This window comes from Falco rusticolus, chromosome 4 (genome assembly GCF_015220075.1).
Source record: "Falco rusticolus isolate bFalRus1 chromosome 4, bFalRus1.pri, whole genome shotgun sequence".
NCBI lineage: Eukaryota > Metazoa > Chordata > Aves > Falconiformes > Falconidae > Falco > Falco rusticolus.
The window spans coordinates 101,386,653-101,404,999 of record NC_051190.1 but is presented as its reverse complement, the minus strand read 5'-3'; the positions used below and the strand labels follow the sequence as shown (position 1 = coordinate 101,404,999).

Genomic DNA, 18,347 nt, shown 5'->3' with positions numbered 1-18,347 from the left:
ACGAGATTGGCATGCAAGAACTTAAATTGTAAAAAGAGCTATTTGACATCCAGATGTCAGCATTTTCATTTCTGTCCATTAGTGAAACAATTGTGGTGTCTTGACCTCTGAAATACGTTCTTAAATTCCTTGAGTTGCTGTGTGAGCCACTGGAGGGCACTAGTGGGTAAGTGACCAATTCCACCTGCTCCGCAGTTCCTTTTCTTCCCATTTATTTCTGAATTTCTTTAGGTTCCACTGACTGCAGCTGTCTTACACTGTGTTCCTTGTATTTGAACATGGTTATAGTTCAGCACCAGATGCATGTGTTACGGATCCACTGGAAGGGAGAGAAGGAACTTGCTGTAAAACACCCAAGGCCCTGTCTTGCCTGTTGTCTGAAGACCTCCCAGAACAGGGCAACAGGCACTACCTCAGCTCTTGGACAATGTGGTCTGTGAGATCTTTCAGCATCACTTAGGTAATATGCATCCAGCAATACTTGTTTCTTTTGCATCTTGAAGTTGCAAGAGCCTGGAAAACAGGCACTACCTCAGCTCTTGGACAATGTGGTCTGTGAGATCTTTCAGCATCACTTAGGTAATATGCATCCAGCAATACTTGTTTCTTTTGCATCTTGAAGTTGCAAGAGCCTGGAAAATGATGAGAGCACATCATGTTCAGTTTTGTCAGGTTCTACATCAGCAAAAAGGGTGGGAGGTATCACAAGTGTTTAACCAGGAAAAGGAAGGTCTAGTACTTAGTTGTGGGGCAGCATACTGTAAAAAAAGTATGGGGTTTTTTTGGTGAATAGCGTAATGCAGTGTCTACCTGAAAGCCTCAAAGCATTTCATAAAACGAGAGAGATGTCCTAGTTCCTCATGTACAAGTAGGGGTGCTGAGTCAGGTAAAGGTGGTTGCACAGCAAACGTGACTGGATGCATGTTATTCCTAATTCTAAGTCAGAGTTTCAGCCATTAGATCATTTCTTGTATTTTTAGCTCAAAATTGTTTAGAGTGTATGAAATCACCTACTAGAATAAATACGTAGGTATCTAAAACATAACCGTCCAATGGGCCTTTAATTCTGGTAACTCTGAGTCAACAGGAAAGTAAAAACTATCACAAGAGAATTAGGACAGATACGTTTCTTTCATATGGACTGTCTTCTGAAGGGGCGGTGCTTTCTCGCTAGGCTGGGTGTCTGGCTAAATAACACGCAGGCTGGCCCTGAGATACAGGAAAGGGCAGACAAGAAGTCAGTTTCCAGTGGCCTGTGCTGACGCTTCTTCATAGTGCTCCCACCCTGAGCTTCACTGTAAGGCTGGAGTTGTATGAATGAAGTACATAAAGTAACCAGTCCCTGTGATATCTGAATTGTCACAGAACATGTAGCACTTCATGTTACTAGAAAATGTCTAACTATTACTCTTCTGCCTGGCTCTTGGCGGCACAGAATTTCCTTCTGTGATTTGCCCTGAGCTGATATAAATCTGAGCACTATAAGGTAACACTTTATTTTGAATAATGGATGAGACCAGTATCTGCCTTCAATCCCAGCATGTGCAAAGGAGAGGTGTTTGGCATTCAGGTTAAATGAAACCTAGTTCTCTTATCAGTCTAACTTGATTTCAGATTCCTGCCAATATGCTTTGGGTAGGGACTTTCAGATACCCTTGATCTATCAGTCTAGTCTCGCTCTTACTGAAAGCAAGTGCAGAACTGGATTTTAAGAGAACAGTAGGGTGACGCCCAGCAGAACGGTGTATCTGTTGGAGTTCCCCTTGTCTAAATTGAATTTACCTGTTTGTTATATTTACCTATTACCTACAGGATCTGTTTTAGAGAGATGTTGTGAAGGGTAATTGTAGGGAATATTTGGAACCATATGTTGATTATTTCAGTAAGTTACTAGAAACAGCATGAATTGCTGCTTTTGAACGTGTTTCCTTGTAACTCACACTAAGGAACTAGTGAATAATAAATAAAGCACCCCTCTGACCTGTGAGCAGTCTTGACTGGTTAGGTGGGGATAACTGCCAAAGTCTGCTCAGTATGATCCATACCTCACTCTGTGATGTTAGCGCTCCTTCTTGTTGCTACACCACGTTTCACTTTCTCAACTGGATGGGAGTCTTTCACCCTACAGCTTTTTTTCATATTTCTTCCAGCTTCCCTCTCATCTTTACGTAGACACACCTTTATGTGCTACTTTGTAGCAAGCCTTAAGAAGCATTCTTCATCTCAAAAGGTGGATGTACGTGCACATGCATATGCTTATTTATACAGGTAAGCTCTTACCTACCTCGTATTAAACATTTGTGTGCACAAGTAAGCTGTGTAAGGGGCTGAGAATTTTGCACAGGCTTCTGGCGAGGCCACCGAGAGGACCAATGTTCAGCTGACGTTGCACTAGCTATATCCATGCATTTATTTAAAGCTGTTTGGCTCTGAAGCTGGTGTACAGATCCCTTCCAGACCATCCTACGGTGTCTGGGATGGCAGTAAGTCAGCTTGGGTTAATTGGGGGCATTGCTACTATTTTAGGGGAAGGGCGTCACATCTACACTACTGGTTATTGAAGCTCTGAAATGCCATGTTTGTAAAAAAAATAGTGCATATCACATGTTTAGGTGAAAATAATAATGACATTAATTGAACTAGTTTGCCCTTTCTTTCTCCAAATCCAGGTTCATTATGAACTCCCATTTAAAAAATTGCATCACATTCTTGTCATAGGACATTCTTCAGGTCTCAGTGTGATAGATTCTTTCTGAATAGTTTGTGTTTTGAGGACTCGGTGATTATCTTTGTTTGATGATTACTGAGCACAGGTGTGTGATAGGCTCAGAAATTAGAGCCTTGGGGATTTTTAGTTTGCTTTTTTGCTTGTTGAAGGCTGGAGAGAACTGGAAAGCAAGCCAAATCTGTTAGCCAGCACTGGCTGGATTCCTGAGCTATGTAAAGAGTAATATAGAGACATTTATAAAGCATTAGCTAGTATTTAAAATGCGAACTTCTAACACAAGTACTTGCATCACAGCTTCTCAGTAACTGTAAGCTGTTCGTGTTTTTTTTAATATGCTATTCTTCCTATATTGTTGCATCAAGAGATAAACCAAAATGTGTCAATGTGATACATGATTTTGAAGGCTTTAAATACTCACTTGAATGCGTTTTAGCAAAGTGAGCTCAAAGCAAGCTGCTCTGTATTGTGATAGCTGAGCAAAGCCAGCCTTGGCTATGCTTGTGTTTTGGATTAAAGCCCAAGTTTTGTACGAGAGTTTTTAGTGGTGTATTTAAACCCAGATTACAGATATTTCGAACTTCCACTTACTATGCAGACTTGCATTTGAAGGTGACAGAGATGCTTTGTTCTGGGGGTGGTGGTGGTTTTGTGTTTTTAACGTAGACTTCATCAGCATAGTGTGGGTTTTTTTCAAGCCTCAGGTGCTAATTGCAGTAGCACTTCGTCATGTCAGCGTTCCCTTGTCTGCGTTTAGTTTTATCCCCCAGTTTTCTTCATCTGCATCTTTTTTTCAGGCTGTAGGCTACTACAGAGAAAGAATACCTTTCATTACTCCCAGAGCTTTAGCCAGCACAGTGAAAAAAGGTAAGCATGCTGCTATATGCATTTAGCCTCGTCTTATGTTTGTTGCCCAGTAAAGAGGTTAAGTGTGGAATAAGATCTTCCAAACTTTCATACTGTTGTGTATATACTTCTGCCACTTGCATCTTTATTCCTATATTCACTGTTTTAAAGCAGCAGAAGCTCAAATTTTTTCTTGGTGGTATTCCCTGGTACAGTTGCTCAGGCTACTCTAAGTCTCTAGAATATGTGATCACACCAAAATTTTGGTAGCTAGGAACGATCTTCACCCAGCCAGAGTATTACACTTTGTAATAAAAGCTGCTTGATTCTACTCTAGAGCCATAGTATCCTAAACTTAATGTTTAATAATACTTAGTTACCATACTAATTTAAGTAATATTCCGCCCCCCCTGGAAATTTTGTCTCCAACTTATCTGTGACTATACGTTATTCAATGATATATTCTAAAACTTGTAATTCAGCTGCTTGTAACTATTTGGCAGGGGAATGCACAGCTACCCAGTAATTTTGTTCCAAAATACAATGTGGTTGGCTTGACAGTGCTGGGCACTGTAGAGTAGCAGAGGTGTTGCCTAGCAGGTAAAATTAGCTTTCTGAAAGCATTCACTTTAGAAATGAGGGGAATGGGGTTGGACTGCCTACCCTACAGGTAAATTGTTTTAAGTGTAATTTGTATATATTATGTGTGGAAAAAAAGAGGGAACAGAATTCAAAGTATTGCACTTGTTGGAAAAAGGGAGTGTGACCAAGTCTCGTTCTAACCAGTGCAAGAGCTGGAAATGCAAGGACATGCGCTAAAACACATTCATTAAACATGCACAGGAGGAGTGAGGACAAAGCTCCTTTTGAGCACCTTTTGGCCTGTCATTCTGTAGCAGGCACGGCTTCACGGTGACAGCCTGGTGCAGCTATGTTCTGTTCAAAACCAAAACTTTGGAAATGTCTTCTCAGAGAACTTAAGCCATTGCTCAAATGGAAGAGACATTTCACATTATCAAAATGCACTGAGATATAACAACTACTATTGAAGTTTCCCTTCTCTTGCATGTATCACTCTCCAAACAAGAGATGGAGAACTATGAGATGAGAAAAATATGCTGTTTATGCACTCTAGACAGCTTATGCAGAGCAAATATGCACTTTACTCTGCAGTGGCATCTTGAGAGTTCAGAAAAATGCACTGATCATTGTAACAAAGGCTGGAAAAAGAAATAATTGCAACCTCCTTGAGGTGAAGACCACCATTTTCTTGGACATGCTGCATTTAACAAGTAAGAAATAATCAGAAGTGTTGACTACCTCTTCATCAGTTTATGATTTTTCTCAGAGCTAAACCAAGCAGGATTAGGTCTGACTAAGTAGTCAGATATAAGCCCTCAAAGCAAAGCTCCTCAAGATGTTCTTCCTTCCCTCTTGCAATTGCAGATTCAGAGCTGGAAATGGGAGTCCTAGTAATAGCAAGGTACCCATAACCCTGGCTATTAAGGTTTTTATGTGATCTTAAAACCCAATTAATTATAATGCTACCAGCAGCTGTGGCCTGATGTTACCAGAGGTTGAGGTTAAATGAGAGAAATTGAGCAAGAACGCTCCAGGGACACTCCTGACTGCTGATGCATCTTTATCCATCTAAAATAGGTCCTGACCCACAAGTGGGCAGGAAATCTTGCTGGTTCCTTCCACCTGAGAACTTGTGCGTGTTGTGTACAAGCTCTCCCCTAGCACAAAGCCAGCATCACTGGTTTTCTCATTGCTACTGTAATCAGTCCTGAAATGAAAAACAGAGGACTTGGTTTACGTGATTTGAAAATTAGCAAATATTATGGTGGTGGGGGCACAAGAAGCACTGCTGTGAACTGATTGCATTTAGATAGAACCTGTTATGTCAGCACGTGGGCCGAGTCACAGGAGCATCTAATGAGTGGTAAGCAGGTATTGGGAGGCTTGAACATCCCTGTTATTCTGATGTGGGGACAGTAGTTATGCCCAGACGGGATAGAAAGATGGATTTTAGAAAACAGATTGGAAAAGCCCGGTACTGTAAAATTTGAGAAGCACAGCTCCAGGTACCTTGTTATAGTTACTGAGATGGACTAGACTGATTTAAAACTCATTATGTTATGATGACTGGGAACTCCACACCAGACAATCAGGCCTCAGATAGTCCCTCTTGAATGCATCACTAAAAATGACAGTGTGGTTTGTTGTCGCAGGAGTTACAGGGTAAATAAGCAGCAATCCTAAACTATTCAAGGCAGCCTGCTTGAGTCTGGATGAAAGCATTTCAACTGGGCTGTTACAAGGAAGTTCGTGGGATTGCAGGCTGTGCTGAACACATCCTAAGGAACTGGTGACTTCATACCCCAGGACTGCTTGCTGTCTGCTTGCCCCTCTGTGTGTTAAATTCCGGTGTTGTAAAGAAAATGCATGCATGCACACAGGCAACACTTGAACAGGAGAGCTGCCTGATTTTCAAGTCTGCTTTCAGTTCTGAAGTATTAGTGTTAATGTAAGATTTATCTCTATTCAATGCAGTTTTCTCGGGCTTACCTAGTCACAAGTCTTTGTGTAGCTAGATAGAGTTTTGGAAAGATTATTTCACTTTCAAAAGCATTATTTGGCTTGAGATGATTAGTAAAATATATTGAAATCCAGTAGGCAGATCTCAAGAAACAGCTGATCTTCATACGCATTTTAATACAGATTTGGAGTGTTTGGGGTTGGTGGTCATTCGGGTTGGCAATTTTTTTTATTTTCTGTACTGCCTTTGAGCAAACAGAGCTTTCTGAATCTGCTTTAGTCCAGTATTGTTGACTAATTATAATGCATTGGTGGCTTTTTTTGGCACAAGTTATGTCAGGGGATTCACTGCCCCACACACACAGGGTTCACTGTGTAGTGCTAGCAGAGAGTATGCCTCTCTGTCACTCATCTCACAGCTTGCTAAAAGTTATTTTTAATCACATCAATGAAATAGTGTAAAATAATGGTTTCTTTTTCAAGGCAAGGACGCATATAGAGCAAGTATGTAGGGGATGTAGTCCTCCAAGTGCTGCCTTTTCTTCACTTCCCCAGATTTAGAGGTGAACTTGAATTGTATCACTCATGCTCAGATGAGGTAGACTGGATCTGCAACCTCTCTGTTCCCCACTCCTGGGAGAGGCAGTTGTCATGTGTCCTCGGGCTCCTTTTCTGTGCTCTTATAGGAAGACATGATTGAATACTTGGTTTTGTAGTAGAGGTGCCTTCACCAGCATCTTCTGTTTTTTATTCTCCTTTTCTGTGTGTGATTTTTTTTTTTTTCTTGCTGGTTGCCTTACACACAGTTGCTTTGCAGATGGGAGTACTTTTGCAGGCTGGGAGATGTCACCTATAATTCATCTTCCCATTAGAAAAATACCTTGAAATACTCCTTAAAATATCCCAGTATTGTTCATTGCTATTTATGAAGATAATTTATTAAATCCTGAATTTCAGCACTGATGAACTTAAGTAATCCCCTTACCTTGTGTTTCTCTTACTTGTGAATTACATCCAGAAATCCTTCACTAGTGAATTCAGACAGCCCATAAATGTAAGCTTCTAGCACAAGAGGGATGCTTATGTGCAAGAAATAATCTCAGATTTCATTGAAGTAACACCTGGTTTGAATATATCTTGCTAACTTTGATGATCTTCCTTTGTACTGCCTGCTTGAACAATGAATCACTAAAATACGGCCTCCTTGATTAGTACTTCACTGAAATAGTAATTGTAACATCACTTTTAAAAAAAGCACAGTTTGATGCATGACCTTCATTTGTACACACTGATACAGCTTGTTTCCTGAGCCTCTGATTGAATCCTTGTGAGGAAGGCAAGGAAGAAATTACTTGATTGGCATATTTGGAGAACCACACCGCTTTTGTAAGATCATATATTTGATATATTTATGACTACTTTTTTAAAAAAAAAATAATAGTCTGGATCTAGGAGACATTCTTTTAATTGTATAAATATGTCTGTGTATCCTCGTGTGTGTGTGTGTATATCTATATTTATGTATATATAAAACCAGTTTTCTGATGTGGTGAGGAGATGAAGGTTAAGCTATCACTCTACCCGTCCTCATCTTCCTTCGTCGTCTTTTAACCTATTGGTCAATTCAACTGAATGTGACAAAGTGGAAGAGTACAAAAGATGTCAAATTCTTGCAAATGCCAAGAAAATTGCTAACTGAGGATACACTCTTAGTAGAAAAAAGCTACATGGAGTAGACTGACCCTACAAACACCCCACTGCAGTGAGCACTTCCAATGGAGTCTGAACTTTCTTGAACACTAAAGTGAGCCAACCTCAAAGTTCATAGGAAACAAGGCTTTACAGTTGTGGGTCTTAAGGGGGCACCTGTGTTATAACAAACCTCATGTCAGAATTGTCTCATAGTTAGCATTAAGCCAGACATTCACAAATATATGTTGGACTTAATTCACCTCAATATTAGTAATTAGAGCCGCATCCATCTCAAAGCATCCTCTGCTTAGTCCAGATCTAATACTGCAAACCACAGGGCTGTGCCAATTCGCATAATTGAAATACCTATATAATGAGGTTGCTCTCAGTAGAAAAGGCTGTATTTAAGCTGCACTATGAGCATTTAGTAAAATCCTTCTTGGTATGTTTTTCTCCTGGTTCAAAGAGCTTAGACAGGCTAACTCCTGTCAGCTCTTCTCCCCAATCTCCTGAAATCCCCAAATGAAAATCTTCCTTTCTTCTGCAATTCTCTTTTCCTTCAACGATCTAGCAAAGAAGCATTATCCATGCTCAGTAGCTAGTTAGTAGGGTGATAAATGACTTGACGGGATAAACTTTCTCAAGACGTGTCATAAATAGGATAAGCCTTTGTTCTGAAAAAATCCTGGTCCCTTCAAAAGGCAGCCCATCATCCACCCCTTGACCGCTCTATAGTTTGATACCATGCACTGTTCTCATGTAGCCCAAAGCCTGCAGTTTTTAAGGCAGACTAAGTGAATTGAGCAATTTAACAAAATTTGGCTTTCTGATTCATTTTAAAATCCCAGCAGGTTTTTCTAGACTGGCAACAGACGACACACTCTGTTCCCTGTAAATACATGCAGCCACAATAGAAAAATCATTCTCTCTTCTATTTTATTTCCTGTTTCTCCGGGCTCCTATTTCTCTTGCAATAGTTATTTTCAGGAACCTGGGACTGATGAACGCACTAAGTGCTTTGCATCACTGCAGCTATTTTTTCATGCACTGATGCAAGATTTACCAGGTATCAGCAGCTTTGCATGCTGGTTTTGTGCATATCTGTAACACTAATGCTACGAAAGCATCCAGTAATTATTTATAGTCATGAGAAGTGTTCTGTCTACTCTAAAACACTGGTGCCTGCATCTCTGTGTCCTGCTTTGAGTTGAACTTGGGTGTGTTTTGTGCTAGGGAGTTTTGTTTTGTTTCAGGACTAAGACTGTTCTATGAATAAAAATATCGAGGTCATTTTGTTCTTTCGTGTTCACAGAAGTCTTTTGGCACTGGTCTAATTACAAAGATAAATTGCTGATTTGAAAATAGCGATAGCATATCAGTCAGTCACTTGGAGACTTCAGACCATTACATGGTATAATGTGTTTCTCTGTTAACATTTTGCTCTCCTCCTGTTAACGGATAGATGCTGAATGTCTTTATCCCGTACTAATGCTTCCATACCTTCCACTGTTGCGTTCTCCAAGGCACAGGTCGGTGCTCTGCCAGGCTCCCAGCTCCCCTCTCCTGCCCTTCAGCCCCCTACAGCAGGGCGTGCGCACTCCTGTACCTCGCCCCAGCCAGCTCCGGCCTTTCTCAGCAGATCCTGCACTCAGCCCACTGGCCTTTTTTTCTTTCACTGGATGAATATTTCCACCCTTAAACCTTGCAGCCCACCTGCATAAAACTGATTCATTCTCCCTGTACAGCATCGCCCTGCCATGGGCCAGGCACAGCCCAGCCAGTGAGATTCATGAAAACCTTTATTCTGCTACTGCTTCAGGACAAGGAGGTGATGTGCTGGGCATTGGTACTGCATGTATATTGTACAGCTGGGTGACCAGAGCATTAGCAAGATTATGCTTTATGGAATTAATTGGAATTCATTTCAATGGTTTTTCAAATCACCTGGGTCATCTCTTGTCATGTTCTATGTAATACAGACCACAAAATTGGTCAGTGTAAGCTTGGTAAAGCGTATCTTTTAAATAAATCCATAGCTTTGAATTATAGATTTAAAATGATGAAGAGTCTACTGCTTTACTTAATAAATTATTCAAATATCCAATTAGGCTGTATTAAAAACATAAGTTAAAAAAACCCAAACAGCAATGGTGTGTTTGTTTTTTTTTAATTTTCAGTCTGAATTTGTTCAGCTTCAGCTTCCAGCTGTGGTATCTGGTTAGGTTTTTGCCTGCCAGCTACTGGATGCCTTCTCTCTGTGTATATTTGTGTGTATATATACACAGCAAGCTCAAGTCACCTCCTAACATTTTAGCATAATATAAGGTGCACTTCTGGTCTCAGGCATGTGTCAGGTTCTTCTCCCAACCACAGCAGAGCATGATAGCTGTCTGTTAATAAAGCCTGCAAGCAAACTGATGGCAGAAGTTATGAGGTAGCTGTAAACTCTCTCCTTAAACATGGATGATGCTGTGATGAAACCACAATGAAATTGTTCGGTCTTTCATTAGCTATCTAAAAACAAATAGAGCATTGACAATTTTGAAGGTGATCTTTTCCTCCAGCTGTTTTGCACTGGGCTTGAGTGCTGTATAAACATTACCTGCTGTGATTTACATAAACACTTAGGCAAGCACCATCCTTAATGAGTAAAAACCTACATGTCTTCAGTGGAAATGACTGTATTCTGAAGCACTGTGATCACCAGGATGTGTTTGTACCATAGTAATATTTAAAGGTCTATGGAGGATTGATGACCCCAATTAAAGTATTTATGAGTGTGCCTCTAGGACAGCCCGTCTGGACATGCCCAGAGGCAGAATAAACTCCTTCCTCGGGTCGCATGACACCGGATACTCTCGACTATTCGGGTGGCCGGTGATTTGCATGTGTGAGAAGGCATGGCCACCAGCTGTGCTTGGAGCTGTGCTTGCAGGCTTGCCCTAAAGGCAGGCAGCTGAGGAGCAGCCTGTGAAATACGATATGGGCATAGTCTTGCAGGTGCATTACAGATTTTAGGTCCTTGACCCCAAAGCCTGAAAACCACAACCCCCGTTCTGAGATTTGTACGTAGACTTCTCACTACGAACTCCTCCCTTAATTTGAGTAGGTGTACTCTCTGCCCTGAAGTTAAGCATATGTGTACAGCATGCAGGGACAGTGCTCTAAGTACAAATCGGCTCTGGAGGAAGTAAGCAATTTTTCTTCAGCACAACACCGAAGACACGGTTGCGTTTCAGGGCTGGGAAGGATTTTTAGATTCCCAGAGCAGATAAAACAGCTGGTGAAAGGCTAATCCACGGAAAATACATGGCTTACGTACTTTGTGATTTCACTTCTTAGCAGGATCGCAGCCGTTTCCTTATTGTCATGATAATGGGTTTCAAAACTGGGAAAAAGGAGTTTTTAAAAAACCTTAAAGTCAGTATATTACTGTTCGCAGCATGGAGTCAGTTCTCTGTGTGGCAGTGTATATGTTCTGAGACAGCTTTTTGGCAGGTAAAATGTCTGCATGTGTACAGTCAGGCCTTTGTCCATATAATTCAAGTAAACTTCACATAAAGAAAGAAATACTTGTGAGAAAAGGAGTACAGAACATAAACAGCTAAATTTTGTATTTTCTAGCATTAGGGTAGTACCTTACATATCTGATGATCAAATCCCATGCACTGTCATTACTTGGACTGTAGTTTCAATTGGTATTGATATTAAGTTTGTTGGTTTTGGGGCGCCCAAGCTGCAAAACCAAACAAGCCTCGTGTTCAATAACTCCACGTACAAACATAGATCCTCTACAGATTTGCAGAAGAACAGCAGTTTTGAAAGTATAGGCATCTCATCTGTTTTCTCTTTGTTGCAGCAACATTGGAAGATCTAAGTATCTCAATCATGAAAACCATCTTTACTTTGCAAAATACTGGTTCATACAGAGTCATTTGCCTTGACTGATCATTAGGCATGCCTATAGCTCATGTCACTACCAAAGTACAAATCAAGTATTTCTGGTTTGGGTTAGTATAAATCAGCTTTTCTGTACAGTTGTAAGCCATCAAAGAGTAATATATGTTATTAATTATTTACTTAAATATGTTTGTAGCTCAAAGCCTACACTTTGCAGATTCCAAAAAGCCATTAGGAAATACTCCAAACATTTTTTGATTTAATGCTAACTAAAAATATCTCATCCTCAGGTTAGCACGGTGGGATGTCAAGGGTGAGAATATTTGTTCTGGACATTCGACAAGAATCCATGTTCCTTATGTATGACCTGGGTTCCACAGGAAGTACAATTCCTTTCTTTCCCTCTGCAGAGTAAGTTCCCTTAACTTTCTTAGATCGTTCCTAGGTGGTTTAAAAACAGGAAGTTTTTGTTGTTGACTGAAAGCTTGCTGATGACCAGTGAAAAATCTCAATCACCTTTCCTTTTATATGTTTACTTCTTTTACTTAAAAAAAAAGTCCAAATAACTTTGACATTTGAAAATTCTAGGATTTGGGAGGGGAGAAGGGAAGCTGTATTTCAAAAACAGAAAACCAGTTCAGGAAATTCCAGTCAGCTCTGCTCCTTGGGCCTGTGAGTCTACTTTAATTAGCACTTCCAGTTGTCCAGATTGTTGCTAAGGCAGTAGTTCTAGAGAGCTCGATCAGTAATCTCAAAAATGTTGATACCTCAGGATTTGAGAACCAGACCAGTTTAAATGGAAGAATCTGCTAATCAGATATCTAGACGTTCAGGAATAAACCCTTTACTTAGAAACCTGATGATACTTGTACGGGCTATTTTGCTTTTACTAAAACGTTTACACTGAAAGCCTTCACCAAGTTATTTTTCTAACTACAGTTTTCTTCATTATAATAGTTGAAAGAGGTTACGATCTTGACTGGTGTTTAAAAGTCTCTCCAATCCTTCCATTGAAAGGTTAATTTAAAATAGAGAAAATGGGCCACCTTCTTCTCTCTTGGTAGTTCTGTATATAAAAGGTTGATTGTTCCAGCAGCAGCATTCAATTATTTTGCTTCTGATGCTATCTACATGTAAAAAAATCTAGCTAAACTCAGATGGTCCCTGCAGGCCTTCCAGTTCTAGCCTTCAGTGCAAGGATGCAAAATAAAACATCAGAGCCTCACAGTTAGCATTCAAAATATAAAGTATTATGTTGTCAAGTTAAAGAATGAAATTTGCTTCCCAGAATATCAGTGATATAGATAACCTTCTGGAGCATTTGCCCTTTTTTTAGTGAAACTCATTCTTTGACTATGTTTGGAGAAATATGTGCTAAGGAAGTCAGAGTGGCAGCCAGTGTTCAGAGAAATTACCCAGAAACGTAGCCATCCAGTTGTTGTTGAATTAGTCATGATACTAGACCTCTACAACAGACATTGAAAACATATGCTATGTTAATAGATTGTTGTTGAAACAGATAGTAGTTGTAATGGAACAAGTGTTTCATGATCTGTGTCTTTGGTTTACTTTTTCTTTTTTTTTTCCCCTCCACAGGACCTGGGATGCTCAAATGATAGATGTGCAGACCAAAAGCAGTGAAACTTACTGCTCTGATTGTGATGGTTGAAAGAGATACAACGCTGACCTCCAGAATTTTAGGGAGCAAAATTAATACAGAGTTTTAGAATTATGCATCAAACCTGGGATCACTGAATAACATCCTGGAAACATGGTGAGAATATACATCCAGTGTAAAATAAATCAGCTGTCAAAGGAAAAGTGATGTGAATGACTCAAACCATTTTGAAATTTGTTAATTTTACTATTGTTGTGAAATTTAGCCCCACCTTTACTCACCTTTGCTTACTGATCTTCTAGGTGGGAAACTGAAAAGACAGGAGTCTTTCAGAGGAGAAAATCAATGCTGTTACAACGGAGCCTCATGAACAGCAACAGGGGCATCTCAAAACAGCTCTGGCATTGGAAGGAAGCCTGGCAGTGCTGAACAATCAGATAAAGCACTTTTTAGTTGCAAGCCAGTTGGAGCAGGTCTCTAAACAAACCAGTGCACAGATATGTTCTGTGCCTTTAAAATCTCAGCTCTTACTTAAGAGAAGGGGATAAAACAGGAATGCAACCAATACAGAATGGCTGGTAACCACAAAAAATGACGGTTTTGCCAAAAAGTGTAACATTCCTCATTCATGGTTGTGGTGTTGCGTTAAATGGTTTGAGTGTGTGGTTTGCTAAGTCTCCCCCCGCCCCCCCCCAAGAAATTACATGTTTTGTATATCATATCATGCTGAGTAGCTGGTATCTCGTTCTGAGTAGCTGGTATCTCGTTCTGATGACCTGCAGTTCATGTTTGCAAAACTCTGTCACATTTCTTCTGCTATCTTAAACAAAAAATTCACCAGTGCCTGTGAGTATGCAGAGGCTCCACAGAGCCCAAGCCAAGACACACATTGCAAGAAGCCCCTGCAGCCTGTGCTGCAACACACTCACACTGTGAGTGGAGGCACAATCATGCACAAGAACCAGTTTCTTTGGGTAATTAATGTTTCCTGTATTTCTGGGAGAAACTCTGCCATCCTCCTCCTCCCTTCCCAGCCAATTCAGTCCCTTGCTGAAAAGTAATACTGCAAAATCCATTCTTTGTTAGCCAGTAGGAGAGCAGCAGTAAACAATCTGAGGACAATAGCCACCAGACATATGGAAAACACTTCATTTTTACTAAGCTGCGACATGCAAATGCTTTGCTAATGAGAATTCCTGAGCATTAAAAAAGACTATAACCTGCTTTCTTGTTGTTGAAACACCGTATGTTTTGTGGCATGGAAGATTACTTTACCAGCTCTTAAATGACCCAGAAAAAATATTTTTTTTAATGTGACACTTTGGGAAAGTGCTAAGAAGTATAGGTTACGGAACAGCTTGACACTGTCAGGTAGTAGGCCAATAATGACCTCATACTTCCCATAGTTTTCATGGCTTTTAAAAAGTCTTTTGCATTGCGGAGACTCCTGGTTGGTTTCAGCTCCCAGCTAAATCCCCATTTCCAGCTCCGAGAGGGCTGTGCCATCTCCTAGCCTCTTGTTCCCTGCCCGCCCGTGGCACCCTGTGGTGGTTCCTCTCCCAACAGCGTGAGGCTGATGAGCGATGGCAGCCAGCGGGGACAACAACCCACCGCAAAAGCACATCTCCTGTTGATGGCTGCTGCCCATGGAGCCAGGGGTGACAGTCCAGACAGATGATGATGGCAGGCGGCAGGGGTCGGACACCTCAAACCGTGCGCAACCAGGAGCTTAGGGCAATGGCTTCCCGCCACGTTCTTCCAGAGCGCAGGTGGCTGAGCTTGGCTCCTTGTCCCAAGGCCGCTGTGGGGGACACAGGAGCCCGGGAGGCCCGGAAATGGCTTCAGAGGGGCCCTGCGTTGCCCCCTCGGAGGGCCCTTCTCTAGCGCTGGGGATCCCTCGCACCAACCCCTCCCCGACCCCTATACCGGCCGGTCCCCCGCCGCCCCCCCTCAGCGCACTGCCGCCCGCCCCGTGATGCGGCAGCCCCGCTCCCGCCCCGCGGGGCAGCTACGGGCGGGGCGGGCGGCCCCCGGACCCGCCTCTCTGCTTGGGCCCGGGCGCCGGGCCGCCTCCCCCGCGGCGCCGGGGGGCGCTGAGCCGAGGGGCTGCCCGCGGCGCCGGGGCCACACAAAGCGGCGCGCGGCGGCGCCTTTCCCGCCACCCGTCAGGCGGCAGCCGCCCCCGCCCCGCCCCGCCCCGCCGCCGGGCCCGGGGCCGGCCGGCCGGCTCGGGCAGCCCCGCGGCGCCGAAGATGGAGCCACCGGCACCGCCGCCTCAGGAGCAGCCGCCGCGCCCTCGGTCCCACACCGTCACCACCACCAGCAGCTCCTTCACCGCCAACCTGTCGGCCAGCTCCAGCACCCTCGCCTACGACAGGGAGTTCCTGCGGACCCCGCCCGGGCTCCTCATGGTGACCGAGATCGTGAGTGGCCCCGGGCGGACGGCGGCCATGGGGGAGCCGGGCGGGGGGTGCGCCGCGGGGCTCTGCCCAGCGGTGGGGGGGAGCGTCTGCCCGGCGCGGGGCGCTCAGCAGCCCGTCGGGTCTCCGCTGTGGAGAGTTCCCGCCGCCCTTTGCCGGTTGGGACGTTTCCCCTCAGCCCGCCACCTGCCGCGGCTCGGGCGGGTCCGTCCCGGCAGGTGAAGGGCGGCTCGGCGGGGGCGCAGCCCTCCCGCCGCGGGGCGGCCGGCGCAAGCAGCGGTGACACCGCGCGCACGCAGGCAGCTTGGTGCCCCGCAGCGTCTGCCGCGGCATCGCCTCGCGTAGCGGGAAAATGACTGGGGGCAGATCGGGAGCCCATCTGGGGAGGCTTTCCTTTAACTGCATTGGCTGTACACACCTTGTACCTCATAGCACACAGGTAACCCTGCCCCGAGAGTTAATTAGGCACCTTACCTTCGTTTTGTAGGTCAATAGAAATCCATTTCCTTATGCTTTTAGTGGTCAGCTACGCCTGCACAGGGTGGGGTACGATCTAACACCTTTTGGTTTTGGTCGTGATTTTATTTTTTGCAGAAACGCGGTGAGGTTTAAGCAGACAGCGCAGGTGGCCCGGCAGTGTGGCCTGTGGTCGGTGGCTCGGTGATGGGCAGCGAGCAGCGCAGCGCTGGTGTCCCGCTGCGGGCCCGCCTGCGCTCCCGGTGTTAGGCCGTAGCCGCTCGGCTCATCTACGTTATTAATAGTTAAGGAACTTGAAGGCCTGGTTGCCCCAACTAAGTTTTTGAGTTTCCTGTGTGATGTTTTTGCTTTGATGATGCTGGAAGGGTTAATGTATCTGGTCAGATTAATCTTCAAGGGTTGAAAAACATTGTGCTCCACCACGGCAGTGGAATGACTGTGGGTTTTGCTGACTTCAAAGTTAAAGTAGCCAAGGGAAGCTTCAGACTGATGTGTGTTGTAGGACCTCTGGCAGGAGCAGTGCCGTCGGGGAGAGGATGCGCGTTGAGATGCCAGCTGCTGCACGGGCAAGTAGGGCTTGAGGGTGAGAAGTCAGTGCCTGCTACCAGCTGGCACCTTGTATGCTGGTGTGGTTGGGAATTCTGGTGGTCTTCAGTAGGTAGGCGATTGTAGTCTTGCTTCAGCTGTTAAATACAGGGGATGCTTCATTGTCAGAATTGTGGTAGGTCTGTGAATAAAGAAGCCTTAGTTTTTGAAAGAAAAGCTGCTTTCTTTCCCACTCTTTTTCCATTTCCAATTACAACAGAATTACAGACCTTTCTTCTACTTTATCAGAAGAGTGATCGATTGTTAGAGAGGTGCCCAAGGCTTTTCCCAGGCCCTACTGGAATGTCATATATTCAGCCTGGCTTTGAATACTGCATCAGCTGCGCTTAAGTTGAGCTACATAGCCGCAGGGCATGGACAGGCTCTTACTCTTTGTTGGAAGTGTGCTTTCTAGTTTGTGTTGACAGGTGATTGTATTTGTGTAGCTTACCTTTCTAAACAGAGTGCTGATGCTTTTTGGGGGGCGACTTTTGTTTCCTGTCAGCCATTCATGACTCTTGGAATAGTTACGATTCTTCAGCCACCACTCTGACATGCTTGAGTCCATTAATACTGACATTTAGAGCCAGCTTTGGTTTAAGTTTTGTAAGTACATTTACCAGTTTCAGAAAGAACCTCAGTGCTACCTGACTTTGTAGCCTAGTGTAGTTGTGTCTGCACTGCAGGCTTTCACATACGTATTTTTACTGATCAGCAGTATGAAGATATGCAGTCTGGTCAACTTGAAGGAGCCGATAGAACTCTCTAATGTAGATGAACTTACACTGGTTTGTGATGATGTATTTGAGACACTGGAGAACAGTTTTAATATGAAGTTGAAAGCGATAAGGCAGGTCCTACAGTAGTAGGATATTGCTAGATACTGCCTTTGAGGAAATAACTACTGGTTCTTAACCCCACTGATTTTAAAGCAGGTAGAGTAGCTCCTCTTCTGTGAAGTGAAAGGAAAACGCATTAGTGAATACTGTGATACAGAATTAACTGAAATAAACCAGTTATTAAAATCCAGTGAGTTTGTATGTGTGTATGTGTGTGTATATATATATACATACGCACACATGTTTGGCATTGGTTTTTGGTCAAATTTTTCCCACCAGTTCTGTATGTTCTTTGTTTTTTCTGAGAGAAAATGTGCTTTGAGAGAGCATGACTAGCTTTATGCAAGATTTCTATTTCAAAATTGGCCACGCATATTCTGCAGTAATGGAGTTGTATACCATAAATCAGTCAGTCCCTGCCTGTTCTGATCATCCTATATATATAAAAGTTATAGCTTGCCTGCACAGATTACCTTTTTAGGATATTTCTGACCCTCTGTACTGATTCCCCAGCTCATAGTGTGATCCTTCTGCTAAGGATTTGCAAACCTGTAAATGGGACAAACTCTTATGTATTTCAGTTACAGGAGTTGCAGCCTGATAGATCTTTTCAGTTGAAGCAGCAAGTTCTGAAGTGCAGCAGCTGTGGTAAGAGCTGCCTTTGCTTCTGCTGTCTCTGCTCTGGAGACACCTATGAGATGGAC

At 43.3% G+C, this 18,347-nt stretch overlaps 1 protein-coding gene across 1 annotated transcript in view; it reads left to right on the top strand.

Moving 5' to 3' along the window:
* Nucleotides 1-15,492: 15,492 nt before the first annotated feature.
* CMTM8 (CKLF like MARVEL transmembrane domain containing 8) overlaps nt 15,493-18,347 on the top strand; it is a 39,104-nt gene continuing 36,249 nt past the window's right edge. Inside the window, exon 1 of the mRNA XM_037383470.1 lies at nt 15,493-15,745. Coding sequence (XP_037239367.1) covers nt 15,575-15,745 — 171 coding nt within the window. The 5' untranslated portion in view covers nt 15,493-15,574. The remainder of the gene's footprint in view (nt 15,746-18,347) is intronic.